At 34.4% G+C, this 19,129-nt stretch overlaps 9 protein-coding genes across 9 annotated transcripts in view; 3 read left to right on the top strand and 6 right to left on the bottom strand.

Annotated features, from left to right (window-relative positions):
• The window catches only part of SAC3, a gene marked incomplete at both ends in the record, with an annotated part of 3,971 nt that extends 1,340 nt beyond the window's left edge, over positions 1 to 2,631 (bottom strand). Inside the window, one exon of the mRNA XM_001647140.1 lies at positions 1 to 2,631. Within this exon, the coding sequence (XP_001647190.1) occupies positions 1 to 2,631 (2,631 nt within the window).
• A 541-nt stretch (positions 2,632 to 3,172) lies between these two features.
• Positions 3,173 to 3,631, bottom strand: RPA14 (DNA-directed RNA polymerase I subunit RPA14; the record flags this gene model as incomplete). Its single annotated transcript, XM_001647139.1, has 1 exon — positions 3,173 to 3,631. One exon carries the CDS (start codon positions 3,629 to 3,631, stop codon positions 3,173 to 3,175), a length of 459 nt encoding a protein of 152 aa, XP_001647189.1.
• Positions 3,632 to 5,177: 1,546 nt separating this feature from the next.
• On the top strand, positions 5,178 to 6,284 carry Kpol_1036p76 (ENTH domain-containing protein; the record flags this gene model as incomplete). The annotated part of the gene is made up of 1 exon (XM_001647138.1): positions 5,178 to 6,284. One exon carries the CDS (start codon positions 5,178 to 5,180, stop codon positions 6,282 to 6,284), a length of 1,107 nt encoding a protein of 368 aa, XP_001647188.1.
• A 279-nt stretch (positions 6,285 to 6,563) lies between these two features.
• On the bottom strand, positions 6,564 to 7,349 carry GIR2 (Gir2p; the record flags this gene model as incomplete). The annotated part of the gene is made up of 1 exon (XM_001647137.1): positions 6,564 to 7,349. The coding sequence occupies one exon, from the start codon at positions 7,347 to 7,349 to the stop codon at positions 6,564 to 6,566; it is 786 nt and encodes a 261-aa protein (XP_001647187.1).
• Positions 7,350 to 7,765: 416 nt separating this feature from the next.
• Positions 7,766 to 10,120, bottom strand: Kpol_1036p74 (M28 family metallopeptidase; the record flags this gene model as incomplete). Its single annotated transcript, XM_001647136.1, has 1 exon — positions 7,766 to 10,120. One exon carries the CDS (start codon positions 10,118 to 10,120, stop codon positions 7,766 to 7,768), a length of 2,355 nt encoding a protein of 784 aa, XP_001647186.1.
• A 380-nt stretch (positions 10,121 to 10,500) lies between these two features.
• Positions 10,501 to 12,543, bottom strand: SLX4 (Slx4p; the record flags this gene model as incomplete). Its single annotated transcript, XM_001647135.1, has 1 exon — positions 10,501 to 12,543. One exon carries the CDS (start codon positions 12,541 to 12,543, stop codon positions 10,501 to 10,503), a length of 2,043 nt encoding a protein of 680 aa, XP_001647185.1.
• Positions 12,544 to 12,831: 288 nt separating this feature from the next.
• On the bottom strand, positions 12,832 to 14,610 carry Kpol_1036p72 (choline/ethanolamine kinase; the record flags this gene model as incomplete). Its single annotated transcript, XM_001647134.1, has 1 exon — positions 12,832 to 14,610. One exon carries the CDS (start codon positions 14,608 to 14,610, stop codon positions 12,832 to 12,834), a length of 1,779 nt encoding a protein of 592 aa, XP_001647184.1.
• Positions 14,611 to 15,291: 681 nt separating this feature from the next.
• USB1 (phosphoric diester hydrolase) lies at positions 15,292 to 16,161 on the top strand (the record flags this gene model as incomplete). Its single annotated transcript, XM_001647133.1, has 1 exon — positions 15,292 to 16,161. One exon carries the CDS (start codon positions 15,292 to 15,294, stop codon positions 16,159 to 16,161), a length of 870 nt encoding a protein of 289 aa, XP_001647183.1.
• An 895-nt stretch (positions 16,162 to 17,056) lies between these two features.
• SWI5 (DNA-binding transcription factor SWI5) lies at positions 17,057 to 19,081 on the top strand (the record flags this gene model as incomplete). The annotated part of the gene is made up of 1 exon (XM_001647132.1): positions 17,057 to 19,081. The coding sequence occupies one exon, from the start codon at positions 17,057 to 17,059 to the stop codon at positions 19,079 to 19,081; it is 2,025 nt and encodes a 674-aa protein (XP_001647182.1).
• Positions 19,082 to 19,129: the final 48 nt, after the last annotated feature.

Below are 19,129 nucleotides of genomic sequence, written 5' to 3'. Positions count from 1 at the left end.
GTGCACCCAGCTGTTTTTCACCTTTTTATATTCTTGTCTTGATTTTTTCATTTGTTCTTTTTGTTTTCTTTTTTTAATAGATAAAAACTTCCAATGCTGAAAGAATCTTTTCTTCAACCATGAACTATGTTGAATATCCGCTTTAGATTCATTGAAAGTTATAAATACACGTTCATGCAGAAATGCATAATACAACTCATTGGCCAACTTATCAATGAATTGGTTTCTTTTTTTCCTTAGAGTTTCTTCAGTAACATAATTTTGGTCAAAAGCGTTCATCGACGATTCTACCTTCTGAGTTGGTTGTGGTATTGTTTGCTTAACAATTATATCGGAGCCAGCTGCTTTTGGTGGCATGTTAAACGTTTGAGCTCCAATTGCCTTCGGCTTTGACAAATCTACATTATTAATTTCTGGTCCCTTAAAAATTGGCTGTGTTTCAGGTTTCTTTTGAGTTTCCACTTTTCCAATTCCTTTAAAGAGATTAGTTGTTTTAGGGATTTCTGGAATAGAAACTGTAGACTTGAGAACATTTTCTTCTTTGGAAGGAAAATTGGTCACTGGAGAATTCGTTTTCTTTATTTCTATAGAATTCAAATCGTCTTTTTTGTTTCTATTCAGAAATGAGATACTATCATTATTATTCTTAGGTTTCCCTATGGAATTAAAAATATTGCTTGTTGGAGTTTTAACTTCATTCGTCAACGGTACATTGTTCGCAATTTTTGCAGGTATGTTGAATGAATGAGAAATAGTTTTGGGGGGTTGTTCAAATATCTGAGGAGAAAAGCTTTTTTCCAGAGATGAAGTTGAATTGAAGTTATTTTTGAAGCTTTCTGCAGAGTCATTTCTTTTTTCGTCCAATTCAGTTGTAACGATATTAATCTCACTGACTTTTTCTTGTGGAATGTTTATATCTTTTGATTTTGTAGTTTCCTCGAATGATTCTGGGAGGGTATTAACATTTGGCCTTCCACAATTAATGAATTCTGGATATGCTTTTTCAGATAACTGATTTTCCACATATCGTAAATAACTTTGTCTGAATGGCTGCGTTTCCGCCAACTTGTGGGAATAATGAGACATGGTTTTTATCTCTACACCTTCTGGTACAATATCTATAGAGTAATATTCACAGAATTCGTTGATCTCATTATCATCATTGAATAACAGATTCTCTTTTAGATAAGAAAATGGAATCGGTTTGTGTTTCTTATTTAGAGAATGTGACAAAGCTTTAAATGCATAAAATCTAATTTCGTTGACATAAATCTCTAAAAATGAGTTCATCAAGAATGGTACTTTTCCTGATGACATCAATTGAAAGAATCTGGTATAAAAATTCAAACAATTCGGGGTTCTGATGTAACCTCTTTCTGAAAAACCTGAATTTGATATTATTTTTCTAAAACATAAGGCTAATTGAACTAACTCATTACTGAAAATATCATCGGGCAATTCTTGAATATTCTTATCATATTCAGGATCTCTTATTTTACTTAACAATGAGTATGCTCTAAACTCAGCTTCATTTGGTGAATGTCCTCCATGAGCTCTTACATCATCATAAATTTCTGATAATGTAATTAATGATTTATGTAATTGTTCCAATTCTTGCTGTAATGAATACTTTATTCCTGACTTTGCCATCACATGAATAATTAATAAGTGAATTCTTACGATACGTTCATTACAATCAACTGCTTCAGGACCTGAATAATTTTGGAAAGTAAAATCTTGCCTAATGGATCTCATTCTATCCCACAAAAACCCTTCGCTATCTGGCAAAGTATTCAATAAGTTATCCACAATATAATCTAATGTCTTGACAAGAACATGTGGAGGTCTCACATCAGAAGGTAAAGGTGGAGCAGCGGCAGCGGCAGGTCTTGCAAAAACTTTCAAAGCTTTATTTACTGACGCTTTTTTACTATTTGGATCATCTTTTTCATAAGAATAAACTGTATATTCCACATTTCTTCTAGCTCTTTCAAAAATTGGACACATATCCTGACAAGTACCTTGAAAAATGATAGCTTCTGTTAAATCTTTTGCAAAGTCAGCTTTATCTACTAGCCCTTTGTTTTCCATAATTTTACGTTCGAAATCTCTCATCTTTTTCAGTGTTTCATATAATTCAGTTAAATCATCAATTGAGTTTTCCAATTGAGACATCTTCTTTTGATTTGCTTTATCCCAAGGGTCTTGAGCAAAATTTCTTGAGGTGAATTGGGGCTGTTGTCCAATTAAGAACCTTGGGACTTCTCTAGGCTTATATTTAATTCGCTTAAAACCCATTGACTCAGGATTTGCAGCTACTGAACCTATCATTAAATCTTGATTCTGATTACTCCTAGGCATTACCTTTTTCTTTGGTTTAATATTTGAATCAGCTTTATTGAAAGCATTCGAATCACTCTTGTTGAAAGCATTTGATTTATTTAATTTGAATCCACTGGAATTGAAGTTTCTCCCCTTTGGTGGACTAATTCCAACGGTCTTGCCATGTTTTCGACGGTTTGAATCACCATTTTGGTTGTATTTTTTGGCATTTGTATCACCATTATTAGATGAGCTTAAAAAGATATTGAACCCATTAGAAGGTATGACACTTCCAAACGGAGAAGCCATTAACCACTGTATAATAAAGGTGATATGTTGGAACCTATGGACTAATAATGTCGAGTCAAAAGTTAGTTGGACCTCCTTATACTTGAGTATTAATTAGCTTTTAACGTTGCTGCAATTTCACCATATTTGTACCTTCAGCTTCATTTAGATGTGAGAATTGTTTATGTTGATCGTGACGAGTGATAAGGAGTATTCACGTGACCTATAGTGTTACTGTCCAATATTGGAATAAGCATGATTCAATGCTACCATTTGAACCTAAACTTTTCAATTAACTGGTAAATGAGAGAGGAATATATAATCTCTCTTAATTAGTGATGTCAGTTCTTTAAGTATATATCTTTAGAGAATCCAAGTTAATCGAATGGAATTAATAATTGGTTTCCAATACATTTCAATCAAAGTTGAAATTAGACAACTAAATGTTAAAATTAATTTTGAAGAATCAAGCAAAATTAGAAAATTAAGATGTTTAAATGAAAATCTATTATACTTTATATACCTTATGAATGCTACAAATTGAACTATACTAACGTATCGATCAGTCATCTTCTGAGAACTTCTTTTTAGTACCCCCAGTGGCACTTTTCATAACTGAATTACCTTGATCATCCAAGTTTTCCTCATTTTCAACTTCTTCAGTTGATGCAGAAGAACTACTAGCTGATTCAGATGAAGATGATGTTGAAGTAGCCATAGCAGGTGGTAAACCTTTAAAATCTCTTTGTAATCTTTTCAATTGTGACAATGAACTTGTTAGATTAGTATCGACACTTTGCATAGCGTTATCCAAAGCAGGTTGTATCATAGAGGAGGATTCTACACCAATAGAGGTAGATACGTTCGATACTAATGTCTCTTTGCTATCAATGAAGGTTTCTAGAAATTTTAGTACTTGATCTTTTGATACATATTGAGGCTCAGCAATTTCATGTATCACGATTGGAGTGTTTAAGGTAGATGGGAAATTAGCACCTGATCTTCTTCCGCCTTTAAACATTGTAAATATAACTGATCTTAATATGTTATGACTTAAGTCAATTGACCTGAATGGAGCCTTCCTTAGGTGAGTGTCTAATCTTTAAACAGTCCATATCTATGAAGCAAATTGACGATTTCTTTTATAATATTTATAGAATGTTAAGCTCATCGCATCGAAAATTTTCAATGTTATATTGTATGGAAGCTAATGAATTCCATCCGGACACCGCATATACAAATGTAACACGATTCAAATAAGCAAGCATATTAACATAATACATATGAAAATGAATCTAGTCATATTTCCAATGTTCATTTGGACAAGAAAGTAGGATACATTGCAATGTCGGTAAATAGTTGGTTGATTGGGCAAGAACAGCATACACTAATAGAAGTACATTATATATATATATATGTATACCACGTGATCTATTGATAAATGAATTGAGCTTTTCTGTTCTGTTCTGGTCTCCCCTGCGCACGACAACAAAATTTGGTCGTATTTTCCTATCTCCGTCCAAGTTAGGCGGAAATAAAACAGTGGGAAGGGTACCCGGATCAGCGGCTAATTCCTGGAAACAACAACAAACAAAAGAACGAGAGAAAGGCACATTGGGGGGCTGATATGTATGGGTGTCTCTCCAATTTTTGTGATTCAATGGTAGCTGTGTATGTGTATGTGTGTGTGTTTTTGTGTCACATATTCTTTTGAAATGATTTGCCAATTTTAAAATACAAAAAATTAAAAAAGACAGACAGACACAAAAACATAGATTTCTTATATTATCCAGGGACTGTCCTGGATTGAAAAACATATAAAAAGGGACAAGTTTTGACAAGAAATCGACGTCTCTCATGGTTCACTTTCTCATTGTGAAGCCAAATTGTTGTTCTTATGATCTATTATGATAGAGCAATAGGAAGATGGCGGAGTCATCCATCAACTATCAACTATATAAATATATAAACGACAATGTGTAAATATATAAGCATACAGGTATATAAGTATATAATTATATAAGTTCTGGGAACATTAGGGTCGATGGACTATATATTAATATGGTGTTTACTCTCATGTGGAACGGCACGGGGTAAATTTAAGTACGTGCCGCCTTTTTGGGGTTGTTTTGGTTTTGTGATAGAGCAACACACAAATAATGTAGGAGGAAGAGGGGGAAGGGGAGGAAAACACTTCGAAAACCCAAAATGAAAACGAAAACGAAAACGAAAATATAGACAGCAAGCGAAAGTTCGATACGTTCGGATTTTTGTTCTATTATTATTATTATTTTTTTTTTTTTTTAATTCTCTTAATCATTTGTTATACGAATAGTTCAATTAATTCGATTAGTTATTAATTAATTAGCCAATTTTTTAGAAACATTATTGTCATAATTAGCGATTCTTCTCTAATTGTCGTTTGCCAACTGTATAAACGTTAGGTTTAATTATTGTAACATTACGAAATAGATTCAAGATATACTAGTCATTCAGATTCAGTTATTGTATTTTGTTGCTGCTTTATTTTCATTTTTCTTCATTGGAACCAACAAAATCGTATAATCATGGATTCACTGTCGAAGAAAATACAAAATCTAGGTTTGCATGATTTTCGCAATGCTGCAAGGTTTGCCCAAAACATGATTGTTCAATACGAACCTTACCAAATCGATATTAGAACTGCAACAAACACCGATTCATGGGGCCCAACTTCAAAGCATCTACAAAAAGTCATCAGACACAAGTATCATGTCCCCGTATACCTAATGACAGAATACATTTTGAAAAGATTAATTGATCATATAGCTTCAAAACCAAAAAATTTCTACGAAAAGGCAAGAAAAGAATACGTCAACTACGGTAACGAATGGAGAGTAGTCATGAAATGTTTAATTTTAATAGAATTTTTATTAATGAACGTAAGCGATGGCGACGAATTGCATCAAGTTCTCACTTGTTTAAAAAAACATATACACATATTGTCAAGAGAAACTACAACTTATAGAATCCCATTCTCTAACGATGGCAAAATGGAAATCCATGAACGAGGCATCCATAAGAAAAGCGAACTGATCGTCCAATTGATAGAAGATCCTGACTTTTTGAACCAACAAAGGTCAACCCATATTAAAAACACTCTCAAAATCCGTAAACAAAATGAAATGGATATCTTAAATGCAAACCAATCAGCTACAAATAGCAACGTCAGCGTAGAAGATGAAGAAAGTGACGACGAGTTACAAGCGCAAGTAAGCTATGAACATAGAATACACACTTCAGTGAATCTAGACAAACAGAGAAAGCAAAGAAGAGAAATCCTAAAGGAAAGGATAAAAAACAATGAAGAACAAAGACGTAAAGCAAGCCAACCAGTGCCTGATCTATTGGATTTCGATGATATACCGTCGCCTGTCACAACATCAAATTCAAATGATCCAACTGCATCATCAATCAATCCACCACAAGAAAGTGATGACGATGACGACGACGACGACGAATTCGGAGATTTCCAAGTGGAATCGTCAACTACAAAGACAACTCCATCGCCAACCCAACAAGTTCAAGAAACTGACATCACAGAACCTACTAAAATCCAAAAAAATGATCAAGAACCAAAGCAAAAAGTATTGGACTTTAACGATTTATACCAAAACTCAAAATCATTAATATAATGAATGACAGAGTGCACTCCACAAGCACAATCACATTCACGTCTGTTTTCTGTTTTGTTTTTATACTTTACCATTAAGTAACATCTGCATATTAATCATCACAAAATAAATGTTTACCATAATTTTTGATAGATCCTCTATACTTTGAAAGTGATGCCTGGCAGCATCATCAAAAATCAATCAAGAAATGCAATTTTATTATAATTATAATCACCACTATACATACATATTAATTAATCATATATACAGTCTCTTTTAGACAACTTCAGTTCATCCCCATCAATTAGAAACATTGGTTTTAGATAAATTGTCCACCACCTCGTCAACTTCATCTTCCATAACATCGTCTGTCGTACCATCAACACCTTGTTCAAACATCTGCTTACCTGTTAATCTACCATGGTGAGCAGCTAATCTTCTATCAGCATCTCTTTCATCGAGTTTTAATTCCTTTCTGAATGTTCCTCTCCAGTTTAAAAAGGATTCTCTAGTGACTTTGGTACCGTTAAACTTGGCTTGTTCCTCTTTCTCACGAGCCTCTAATTGCTTCTCGTATTCTTTCTCAAGTTCAGACAACCTTTCATGAAACCAATTCTCTGAGTTATCTTTGACCGTTGATAATAATGCAAAACACATTTGCATTCCCAGAAGCATGTCATTCTCAATCTGTTCTTCCAATTGAACTTGCAATTCTGGAACATATCCAGAAAGTGATATGTTATCTGATAAAGTCTCCAATTTGGTCATCATTATATTACCATGTTCATCGAATTCTTGTTCTTCTTCACTTTCTGCCTCATCCTCATCGTCTACAAGCGATACCTCTTGAGCTTCAATACTGATAATTGGTGCCGCATCAGGATAGTTCTCAGGCAATTGGAAATTCACCATCATCGTATGCTCTTTGTTAAGCTGAACATTGGAATCCAACATCGCATCTAATTCTAGCCTTAATGATACTTCAAATTGAACATTTGGAAAAGCATCGCTCAGCACATTCAACTCATCTGGATAAATCGACTCTAGAACTTCAAGTTCTTGTTGTTGCTCTTCCTTATAGTCCATCTGATACCACCCTATAGACCTTTTAACTGCTCTCCTCACCTTCAATCCACCAACTGTATCTGCATCTTCTTAACCATTAGATGTTTTTTTTCACCTTGATCAAATTTTTATATTTTCAGTTTTTTTCAAATATTGCTGCTTATGGCTTTGCTTTGATATCGAAGTGGTCTAATAGCCTTTCAGATAAGTTGGATATACGTCAGCAATGCAAACTAATGACAGACGTCAGGACAGCTTTCATACAAATAGTTATTGGTATTTAATTGCGTGGTATATGTAATATATAAGAACTGTATTTAACTAGACATAAAAAGAGTGAAAACCGATGAAATAACGTAAATAAAATGATAGTCAAGAGAGAGAAAGAGAAAATAAAAAAAAAAACACATACGAAACTAAAATAAGTAAGACGCTGATTATTTGGTATTGAAAAATGAACTCTCCATTAAGGATTCTTTTTCATATCCAATTCTAACGTTTAGATCTTGAGTAACGCTGTAGATGGTTTTCAACCATTTCACAAGTTCCCAAAAATCTGAATCATCAAGGGCTTCTTTCATACCAGGAAGAGCGAAACCTTCGTAACCAGTGTCTCTACCAGCTGCATAAACCATGTGCTTGAACCATGGTCTTCCTTTCAGACCTTCTTCAACTAAAAATGTACGTTCCAACAATAACAAACGAATGTTGGTATACTTGATCCATCCTGCTAGAATTATTCTCTTCCAGAATGGCATGTCCACAGAATTGTCCCATAAATCTTGTAAGTACGATGTCTTATTATCCAATTTGATGGAGGAACCAATTGCATCACTTAATGATAGTTTTGTAAGAACGACTAGTTCTTCAATTGTAGTTTCGTTTACGTTATGTTTTCTCTCGTGACAACGTCTTCTCTTTGTGATCTTTTTTGATAACCAGTCATCTGGAATTCTTGCACTTAATTCATCATAGTATCCTTTCAATTCAGTAGCATATTCTGCCATTTTCAAAGGAACGACTTTTTGACCACTTAGTTTCAATGCTACTAAACCCAAGTATTTGGCAACTGCCTGGTGGTATTTAAATCCTGGATCCATCATCTCACTCATCCATTTATATGAATCGTAATTAGAATGATAATGATACACTGGATCGTTGTCGCCATGATCAAACCCTAAATCGACGGATGGAATGCCCAAATGTTCCAAGAAAACAGTGAAATCAGAACCACTACCCAGTATACCGATTTTCTTATCAGGTGTTTCGTAAAAGTGCTCGTAAAGAGATTGTGGGGTTTCTGAACCTGGATATTGGACTTGTTTTAGAGCTGTGTTCAAAACATGGTTTAAACTTGGAGAAGATTCTAACTTCAATCCAGTACCACCAACACTTACATCAACATTCAAGTAGGCGTAACAATGTCCTTTTAATCTTTCGCCATATTTCTCACCAAATTCAGTGGAACCTAATAAACCATATTCTTCACCATCCCAAGAAGCAAAAATAATAGTTCTTTCTGGGACCCAACCGGTCTTTGACAACTCATGGAATCCACGGATGATTTCCAACATACTTGCCGAACCACTATTTGGATCAGAGGCACCACCTTTGATCCATGCATCCCTGTGGTTCCCAATGATGATATATCCTTCACTTGGATCTCTACCTCTTAGTTTACCATAAACGTTGTAGATTGGTCTAATATCGTAAGACTGTTCATTGTATAAATTAATAGTATAATCTGGGTTTGGTCCTGTCCAATACTTGAAGTCTGCAAGACCACCAACCCAGTCTGAAGAGATATCTTCTGAAGAATTAATACCATGTCCATTTAACTTCTTTAAAATAGGTTCGATCTCAGCGAATGATACTGGTAAACTTGGAATTTTTGGAATTGAATTATATGGGTCGACACGAGTGACGTTACCTTGGGATGGAACACCTGGGGTAGTTGGATCACCTGGCATTTGTGACAAAAATTGAACAGAGCCTCTCTGAACTGATGATGGATTTCTGGAAGGGCCTTGTGGGTATGGTTTGTAACCTTGATCTTCATTGAAGTTATCGTCACCTGGGTCAGAATAGATTAAAACACCTACACAACCTCTTTCTTGCGCAAACTTAACCTTCAACCCTCTAAAAATACCACCATATCTTGCAATAGCAATCTTACCTTCTAATTCAACACCAAGCTTGTCTAAAGTTTCAAAGTCTTTCTTGGTACCATAATTAACATAAACAAATTGAGCTGTAACATTACCAGAAGCACTGTAACCGTGGAAGGTTGGGATTAAATCGTCCCCAATTGTCGTAGGGTCATCTTCCAACTCATCTTCTTTCAAACTAGCCTCATAGACTACTTCAGAATCATCTTTAATCAATTTCAAACCATTGTCTACAGGATAGTTCAAATAGATATCGAAACTTTCAACTTCTGTTTCCAATCCATATTCTTTGAACTTTTCAGCAGTGAATTCCAACAATTCCTTACCTTGACCTGCTAAATGTGGAATAGATGTGTACTTCCTTGACCAATTACCAGCTAAGTTAGTCTTTAGGTGTTCTAAGAACTGTTCTTCTATTTCAGGCCCATCAGGACCAACATAAAAAGTCAGCTCTTGTAAAGTGTTGACAAATCTTCTCAAATATATGAAAAAAATCGCAAATAAAAAGAGAATGGTTATTCTAACCCAAGAAACACCCTTCTTCCTTGTTTCAATCCTGCTCTCAACTTCAATTGGATTCGAAAGCTTCTCATCAACATATTTGTCAAATATTTCACTACTCATTGTGAATGAAAACTTGCTATAACCAACGTTAAATCACAATAAACAAATGATTGACGCTCTTTATCACAGTGATAATGCAAAATTAACTCAAGAGTTATATTCGACTTCTATTAATAAGTCTCTTTTAAATACTTCATTACAAATTATTTTAAACCTCTAAGGGTTGCATAAAATTTCATCATCAAATTACCTTTATAAGAGAGCAATATCGCGTATTGTTGCTATGACACCTCAAACAATATCGATCAATTAGGTAAATAACTCGTTTCGATAATCAATGCACCTACTTCAGCCTCAATTTCCAATCAATATCAATAGTTAAAATGCCTTACTTTTATTATTAAATCTATATACTAAGAATGCTAAAATTGTTACATTGTCTAGTTGTTGCGTAATGTAATACCTTGTATGTCTGCCCATTCTTTGATTGTTGACTCATCAATGTGGTCAGCAAATGGGTTTACCTCTATCAATTGAAGTACAAGTTCTTCCATAGTAATTGGTTCAAATCTTGATATTTTACTCACCAATTCTGGTATTTGCTTAATCATTGACGTTAATTGATCGTACAATGCTTCTCTAGTTTGTTCTTGATCTACATTATCTGTATCTAATACTTGTGATGCAGCCATAAGGGCTTCTATCATTTTTGCCTTTGTTCTAACTGGCTTCAAACCAATAGTTTTCAGGTCTTGTCGTAGTTTTTGGACTGATTGTGATGATATTACATTCATCACATCTTCAGGTTGTACAGAAGGAGTTGCTGAATTGGTAACTGCAAATTCTATTAAGCACTTTTCGGTTGCACTGTCATATTCATCTTGTGAATCTCTTACGTCAATATCATATTGATTAACTATTCTAATATCTTCTGATGACCTGGATTGATAACTGTTCGACGATTGAAGTTCACATTTATTAACTTCGTACATTACTGTAATATTAGGGTTTGGTAATCGTGTCGCTTGTGGTGTTCTTGTAGACTGCGGTGATCTCGAGATTACCGTGGGAGGTGTTGCTGCTTCATCAGGGGCGAGCCTTGGAGTTTCCTCTAATCCAACTGGACCAGAACCCAAATTACTAAATCTTGTTGATGTTCTGGTTACTGCTACTTGAACTTTTTCTTTATTTTTATTTATCGATAATAGAGTATCAACTTTTAAAGGGGAGAATAATTTGGTTACAGCCTTGAACGAGCCTTGTGTCAAATCGATCACACCATCCACCATATTACCATCTGCAGTAAAAAATTGAGTACTAGTGCTCTCAGTTTCAGTACTAAATTCACTTTCTGCTACTATACTTGCTACTTCATCTGATCCTGATATAACTCGAATAATCCTCGAATCCTCATCATCAGTACTATCAGGAACTTCATATATATGCATTTCTCGTTCTGAATCAATTGTAGTTTTTTTTGATTCCTCGATTATACTGACATCATCCATAACTTGAGATAATGACATTACCTCCACTCTAGTTTGTGTGCTATTTGGAATATTTGGAATCTTTCTATCAATTTGATTATCCTCATTATAAGCTTCTTCACGCATACTAGCTAAAGGTATCTGAGAAGCTTCCCATAAGTTGTCATACTCCTGTTCCTGTTCTTCACCATAAATATAGTGATATACTTGTTTTACTTCCATATCATTGGCAGATGGAAATTTCTCTAAAATCAACTTCATAATACGAAGCCATTCTTCTGAATTATAAGTATCATATGTGATTATATTCGAATTTTTATTTTTTACTAATTTTACCTTCTTCTCTACATTTCTTTGATGATTTATCATATCTTTAACTTTACCATGTTTTCCTGATAGCAGCTTTAATATATTCTCTGATCTTGATATCTTTATCTCATCTAAAGTCTGCTGAGTTGAAGGATTTGAATTGGTCTTGGTCCTTTTGGAGGTTTTGGTTAGTTTTGGTTTAGTAATTTTTTTTGATTTCAATTTCCTTTCATTGCTCCTTTTGATGACTTGAACAGAACTACTTTCTTCAGATGCATACTTAAAATTAGATAATTTCGATCGCAGATTATCCTCTTGTTCTATGTCATCAAGCTGGCCCTGTATCTGTGTATTCATAAATATTTGTTCTTCTGGTTCTGGTTCTTGCGTAGCGATCTTCTCTTCAACTGAAACCACTGGTTCGTCATCATTAGGTGCTTTATCTTCTATAGCTTCTTCCTTATCAACGAGCTCCAGGGGAGTTTCCTTAAAAGTATCTTTACTATTATTATCACTGTCATCATCGTCAGAAAATGGCATACTTGGAATTTGTGTGCCTTCCCCTTCTTCTTCAACTTTACCTTCTTTTAAATCATCTTCATCTATTATGGGCTCATCGCTATCTTGTGAATTCTTAGCAACTTCTTCAATAAGCTCTAAATTTCTTTGAGCTTGCCTAAAATCCATTTCAACACAACCACCGTGAGATAGGCACCAATCCTAAATACTTCCTCAACCTCTCTTATGGACCTCTTCTTCTAGAGTTCGATTGTTTTATATGTTCTTTATAGCTCATCTGATAATTATTAACCTAACGCGTTCAATTTTATATGATGATTTAACGTGTCAGTGAATAAAAGTAATTAACAAAAGCAGCGTTAAATAAATACAAATGATAAATAAATTATATACTTAAGAGGGGAATGAAATCTATATATGCTAGTACTAATGCATCTAGTTAGAAAATTTACAAGATTATAGGAATTTTACGTCCAAAAAATTTTTTTCAAGGGGAACAGAACATTCATCTCTTTCGATAATGCCTAAATTAAACAAGTCACCCCAGAATAATGATATTTTATCTCTACAGAATCCCATATAATCAAAACTTCCAATATCTGCACCATTGGCTTCTTCTTGAGATGATTCTTCTGTAGTTTCCTGACTAGTGCTACCATCTTCGCTACTATCTATTAGTTCTGTCTTAATTATATATTTGTTACCACTTGGTGCTTGAGCTTCTTTTGTCATTTCAATATGCTCTAATTCTTTTTCTTCTAATTTACCACTTTGAATAATTGCCCATAAACTCCAGAATAATTGTACACTTGCTCTCCATCTAATGATAGAATTATAGTATGTTCTGACTTCGTCATCGATTGAATTCTTTGCACCACCTCTCAAATGCGATACGTATGAATACAAGAAGTTTAATTCCTGTTCCTTTGTTGGGAAAGCCTTCGAATTGCACTTGTAAGGCTCCGATGAGTGATAATCATGCATCCACTCACTGAAGTGGTTTGCTAAATCGAATGCAGCAGGGTTTGGCCCAGCATATTCAAAATCTATGACTATCAATTTATCATCTTGAACTTTTTCTTCCTTTGGAGGGAAAATAATATCATCCAAGGAAATATTTGATGAAGTTGGAAATAAAGATGATAAAGAAGCAGTTGATCTAGTGCCACTAGGGGTATTTGGTTCTGTTCTAGTGACCGGAGCACTTAACAGTAAATTACCATATTGTGTATCGTTATGACAAAAGACCAATTTTTCTTTGTATTTCCCAGTCTCTTCATCCTTTAACCATTGAACATAACGGGCCACAACTTTTCTAAAGGTTGACCAATCGCTTGCGAATAATACGTCATTAATATTTTCGTTATCACTAATCCATTCTTTACCTATTGTTTCCACATTTGTCATCCATTTATTTATTAATTTTATACATGCTGGCCCACCTTCTCTTTCTGAACGTAAAAGAGGTACACCAATATGAAGTTCTTTCATTCTACGAGCGATACGTTGAGAGGTCTTCCAATCTCTAATATCATCCTTAGTTAAAGTTTGAGAATTTTCTAAAAATTGTTCAAATCTACCATTTGTAAAACAACCGAATAAAGATGGCCCAATATTTTGTAATGATAATCTTGCTAAAATCTGTAATTCATAATCTCTATCAATAATAGAATCAATATTAGGACCGTAAACCCTCAACAGCAATGAAGGCAAATGAGGGTATTCCAATTTATAAATAACATTACTCATTGCACCAGTTATTTGTGTCATTTTAAGAAACTCTCTTTTCAATGGTGAGACACCCTGTGCTCCTTTAACATACCATTTTGGAACCTTTAAACTCTGAGCAATATTTAAAATATCATCTTTCAAATAATCACTAGGTAGAGAGGTATCCAGTATAGCTTCAACAAAGGGAACTTCAATATACTCACCACCACCATTAGCACTAGCACTAGCACCAACATTTCCATTACCGTCATCACTATTCACATTTTGGTTTTCATCTAAATTCAAACCTTGCATCTTAAGAGACATAGAAGTCTCAGATCCATCATCTATAGCAGATTCATTATCGGAATCAACACTAATAGCTCGCACTGATCTATTAGAACTAACTTGAATAGTCAACGAATTTCTAGTCTTGCTCGAAGATCTCGAACGTGAACGAGACTTAACATAATTAGTTTGTTGACCGCGAGAAACTTCACTTCTAGCTTTCCTTTCAACTGGCATCACAAACTACTATTATTACGTATTACTGTCAAACCTTATGACACTCTCAAAGCACTATTCCCATCAAGGAAGATATGGTTTATATCGAATCAACCTTTAGCTTATAGCTTTAAATCAATTTCATTTTGATATGTCCAATCACTTTTCGGTTGAAGGTCAAAAATATTCAGAATTTGATATACATCAGAATATCCATAAGAAAAAGAGGATCTGTGAATGGTGATGGTTCAAAATGGCGATCTAGCAGGGTTAAACGAGATCAGAGACAATTTGGATAAGGCTAGTTGTATTTGGTTCGTCATGACGACCAGAATGATAGGTAATTTGGTTTAGAAAGGCACAAATTTGGGTTATATTCGATACTTATCAGAGTTGTGAAAACTAGGTCATCTGATGGTCAATGAAGGTTTATTTGGTTTTTGGCCAGTTCTAGAAATGTAATGGGATACATTAGGAAAGGACGGTATTAATCCTTGACTTGTGGTAGTTATCGTCACAGTTTCATTGCTAGAAGTTACACATGTCTAATCTGTTTTATCATCGACACTATTTTTTTTTCTGGGTTTTCAGTTCCCTTGGATATATCAGCAAGCGATGAGGTTTATTGCAGTACTAATCACATTTATTACACTTCAATGGAACTGAACTAAGGTAAAAAGTGGATAGAGGTGAACGGTACCGATGGATACCATAGCTGCGAATTATATTTCCAGTAGTGACAGTGAGGTTGATAGTGAGCCAGAACAGAAAAGGGCTAAAATCAGTGATTCAACGGAGGAGCTCAATAAGGAAGCAAATTTAAAATTGCCTACAGTTCCATCGACAGTGTTGGACAAATATTACGTTAGCCCTAACATTTTGAAATACACAGAGGAGATGTCTAATTTGGTTGGGATCAAAACTGGATTTAGGACAGGTCAATTCCGAAGTTTTATTTTTTTAGAATGGAGACCTACTAGCTTACAAAGACAACAACTAGTAAAATCAATTAATCAATTTAACGAGAATTTGACCAAGACAAAGGGATCAAACTTCAGATTTGATCCACTATTCATTTCATCGTTGGGCTCACCAGAACCATTGCATGTATCATTATCCAAATCAATAGTATGCGAATCTATTACACAAAGAAATTTATTTTATAGAGAATTAAAGAAAGAATTGCAATCAGTGCAGATTCAGCCATTTACATTAACATTTACAAACAAACCGTTGGTTCTAACGGCAAAACAAGACAGTTCGATGTTCCTATGTCTAGAGGTCAACCGATCCCACAGAACTAAAATCTTGAAACCAATACAAGATGCAATCAGTTCTGCATTAGAGACCACATTTTCAAATCAATCGGACATCATCATGAACTTCCAAGTCTCAAATGAATATCTACACATGTCAATAGCACAGATGACAAATTGCCCTCCTAGTTCAGCCAATTTAAAAAGCTCTTCCATCGATTGGGAACCATTCCATGGACTCGATGAGATCAAAGTTCCTTGTAAAGAGGTCAAGTGTCTAATAAATAGACAACTCTATTCCATTCCAATCTCGTGATCACGTGAATACCACATTTGTCACATCACGTGATAATCACGTTCCAAGTTTAATTTTCTCTTCGGATTGGCGGCAAAAATGATTTTCTTTTCTTTTTTTCTTTTTTCCCTTTTAAATCCTCTGACCACAAAAATCGAAAGTTAAGGGAAAAGTATAAAAGTATAAAAGGGGCCCAAAGAAGTTGGATAACTCTCTAAAACGTTTCCTTCCTTATGAACCACTTTTTAAGAGCAGTTTGGAATGCAAACCAACCTGGATGGTGGTTGGTCAGCTATATAGTTATGTAAGTATGTATGATTGTAATTAGAAAAAACAGAGCAGGGGTAGTGAGACCCTGGCGTTTATAGTTTTAAAAGTGTTGTAAATAGTTTTCATTATCACTTTCAATATTTAACATTGGGAAAGCAAAGGTTAGAAAGTACAAATAGGTTGGTTTTTACCCGGCCTTCTCTCATGAAAACCTCTATAGGCGCTAATTTTCGGTTTTGATTATTGGATCACAATTATCTCCCGATTCGGTAAAGTGTAAACATCATCTTTAAGAAGAGAACGTCGATTTGAAAAAAGTGAAGGTGAGGTGGTAGAACTATAATGATGATGTATTTGAATTACTAGATTTGTACTAATTGGCTCTGGGACGGGGGTGTGTATAAACCTTTCTATCCCAGTTTTACCACATATATATATTTATTCTAACATGGTAATTTTCCAATTACTGAATAGATCTATATATAAATAAATATATTGTATAAATAGAGAGAAGTATTACTTCCTATACACATATATACTTATATTTATATTTATATTTCTCAAACAATATATTCGAATAAGATTCGAGAATATAGTTAGGAGACTGGTCGATCATCAGGTTGAAAATAATAGAGATACTGCAATCATGGATTCTATTACTGATGAACAGTGGTTTTTAGAAACCTCTGGAATGTTAGGTAATGATAATTTGGGACCTCAATCACAGGTCTTACCTGGTAAACGTAGACCAGGAAAGAAGAAATATCCAACTCATATGTATTCCGATAGGAACAACACTGATACCATGTTTTCTGATTTCAAGGCTCTGATATCTCCAGAGCTTGAGTCGTTCGACTTCCCTCCATCTTTCAATGGTGACACTATTGCCGATAATAATGAGGATGTCGATATTGATTGGAGCCAATTGAATTTAGACCTATCTGTTGAGCAAAGAAGAGCAAACGCCCAACAAAGAAGAGTCTCAAGTGGGACTGCTATCTTTGGTTTTTCTAACCATGATAAAAACCTGATGTTTTCAAATACAAATTTAAACCCAACAGAATACCCAAACCCTTCCGAAGAGTTAATTAAACAAGAAGTAGACTTACAATTGGCCTTGGCAAAACAACGTGAAACTAATAGGAAATTAGAAGAAGAGTTGTATAAGAATATGCTGAAACAAGAAAATCTAAACAAACAGATTAGCAAACAAAAAATTTCAAGCTCAAAGATTCTACAAGACTCAAAATTTCCAGAAGTTTCACTAGATTTAGAAACTGAAGATTTATTTGACTTAGAGTCTTCAGATGTCATCAATGGTTCTCCTTCAAAGAAGCCAAACAGAGGCAAATTATCGATCATACACAACTATAATGATAAGATTCCAGTCCCTCAAAACAAAAGGAAATCAAGTAATATAGTGAGAGAAATGGAAAGATTCTTTCAAGAAACTAATACCCAAAATAAAGAAAACATATCTTATGGCAAAATTAGTGTACCTCATAAATTTGACCAAAATATTGTCACATACGGCAAACAATTGATTTCTCCTGCTTTATCTTCTAAATTCAGTCCAGCACTAAGCAATTTAGATGGTATTTCTGAATCAATAATGGGCGATAATCAATACGATTTAGATGATGATTCAAATGGATCCTCAAATATGCCTTTAGGTTTAGGGTTACATTCGGATAGAAGATCTTCTGTAAATATTCTTCCAACAATACCAAGCTCAATTCCTGGTAGCCCAATCCAAAGGATCCAATCTAATCCTAATGACGTTAGATCAGGGTCCAATAATAAAAGTACCGTGAATGGTGGTTCTTTTACAAAATTTCAAACTACACCAAGCTTGAAGCCACCATCTTCAAGAACAACATCACACGGTTATTTAGATGTTAACAATGAAGATGGAAATTGTACCCCATATAATACTAGCCCATCTTCATCACCAGTTATGAGAAACCAAGGACAATTCGAATTAAACTTAATAAACAGTAATACTTTCGGCGAAGCAAGCCCTATAAAAATAACAAGGAAACCAACAACTCTTCCAAGAGGTTCAATTGACATATACGTCAAAGAAATGCCAGATAAAAAGTTTCAATGCCTATACCCTAAGTGTGATAAAACATTTAAGAGAAGATATAATATCAGATCACACATCCAAACCCATCTGGAAGATAGACCATACAAATGTGATTTTGAAGGGTGTGATAAAGCCTTTGTTAGAAACCATGATTTAATTAGACATAAAAAATCCCATGCTGAAAAATCTTATGCCTGCCCTTGCGGGAAGAAATTTAACAGAGAAGATGCTTTGATAGTTCATAGAAGTAGAATGATCTGTTCTGGAGGTAAAAAATATGAAAATGTAGTCATTAAGAGGTCTCCAAGAAAGCGTGGAAGACCAAGAAAGGATGGATCAGATAGTGTTAACTGTAGTCCAGTTAAAGAATCTGTTAAAAATGACAGCAATGGTTATGTCATGAAAAAAATTGAAGAACAAATAAGTTCTTCCCTCGATATCAATACAATGGCAGGTGCTCCACAACCTCCATTTAAGTTTTCTAACAAAAGTTTGTTACTTTCACCTGCATCCCAGGGTGATTTTAGTGACTTTGACCCTTCACTAAACACAAATCAGGAATTTGAATTTAGTATTTATTAGGTAATTGATATATTTATAATATATATCATTAATATAATTAGACATTAT

The sequence above is a fragment of the Vanderwaltozyma polyspora genome, genomic scaffold, assembly GCF_000150035.1.
Source record: "Vanderwaltozyma polyspora DSM 70294 KpolScaffold1036 genomic scaffold, whole genome shotgun sequence".
Lineage (NCBI taxonomy): Eukaryota > Fungi > Ascomycota > Saccharomycetes > Saccharomycetales > Saccharomycetaceae > Vanderwaltozyma > Vanderwaltozyma polyspora.
The sequence above is the reverse complement of the archived record's forward strand: the minus strand, read 5'-3'. Positions and strand labels throughout refer to the sequence as shown.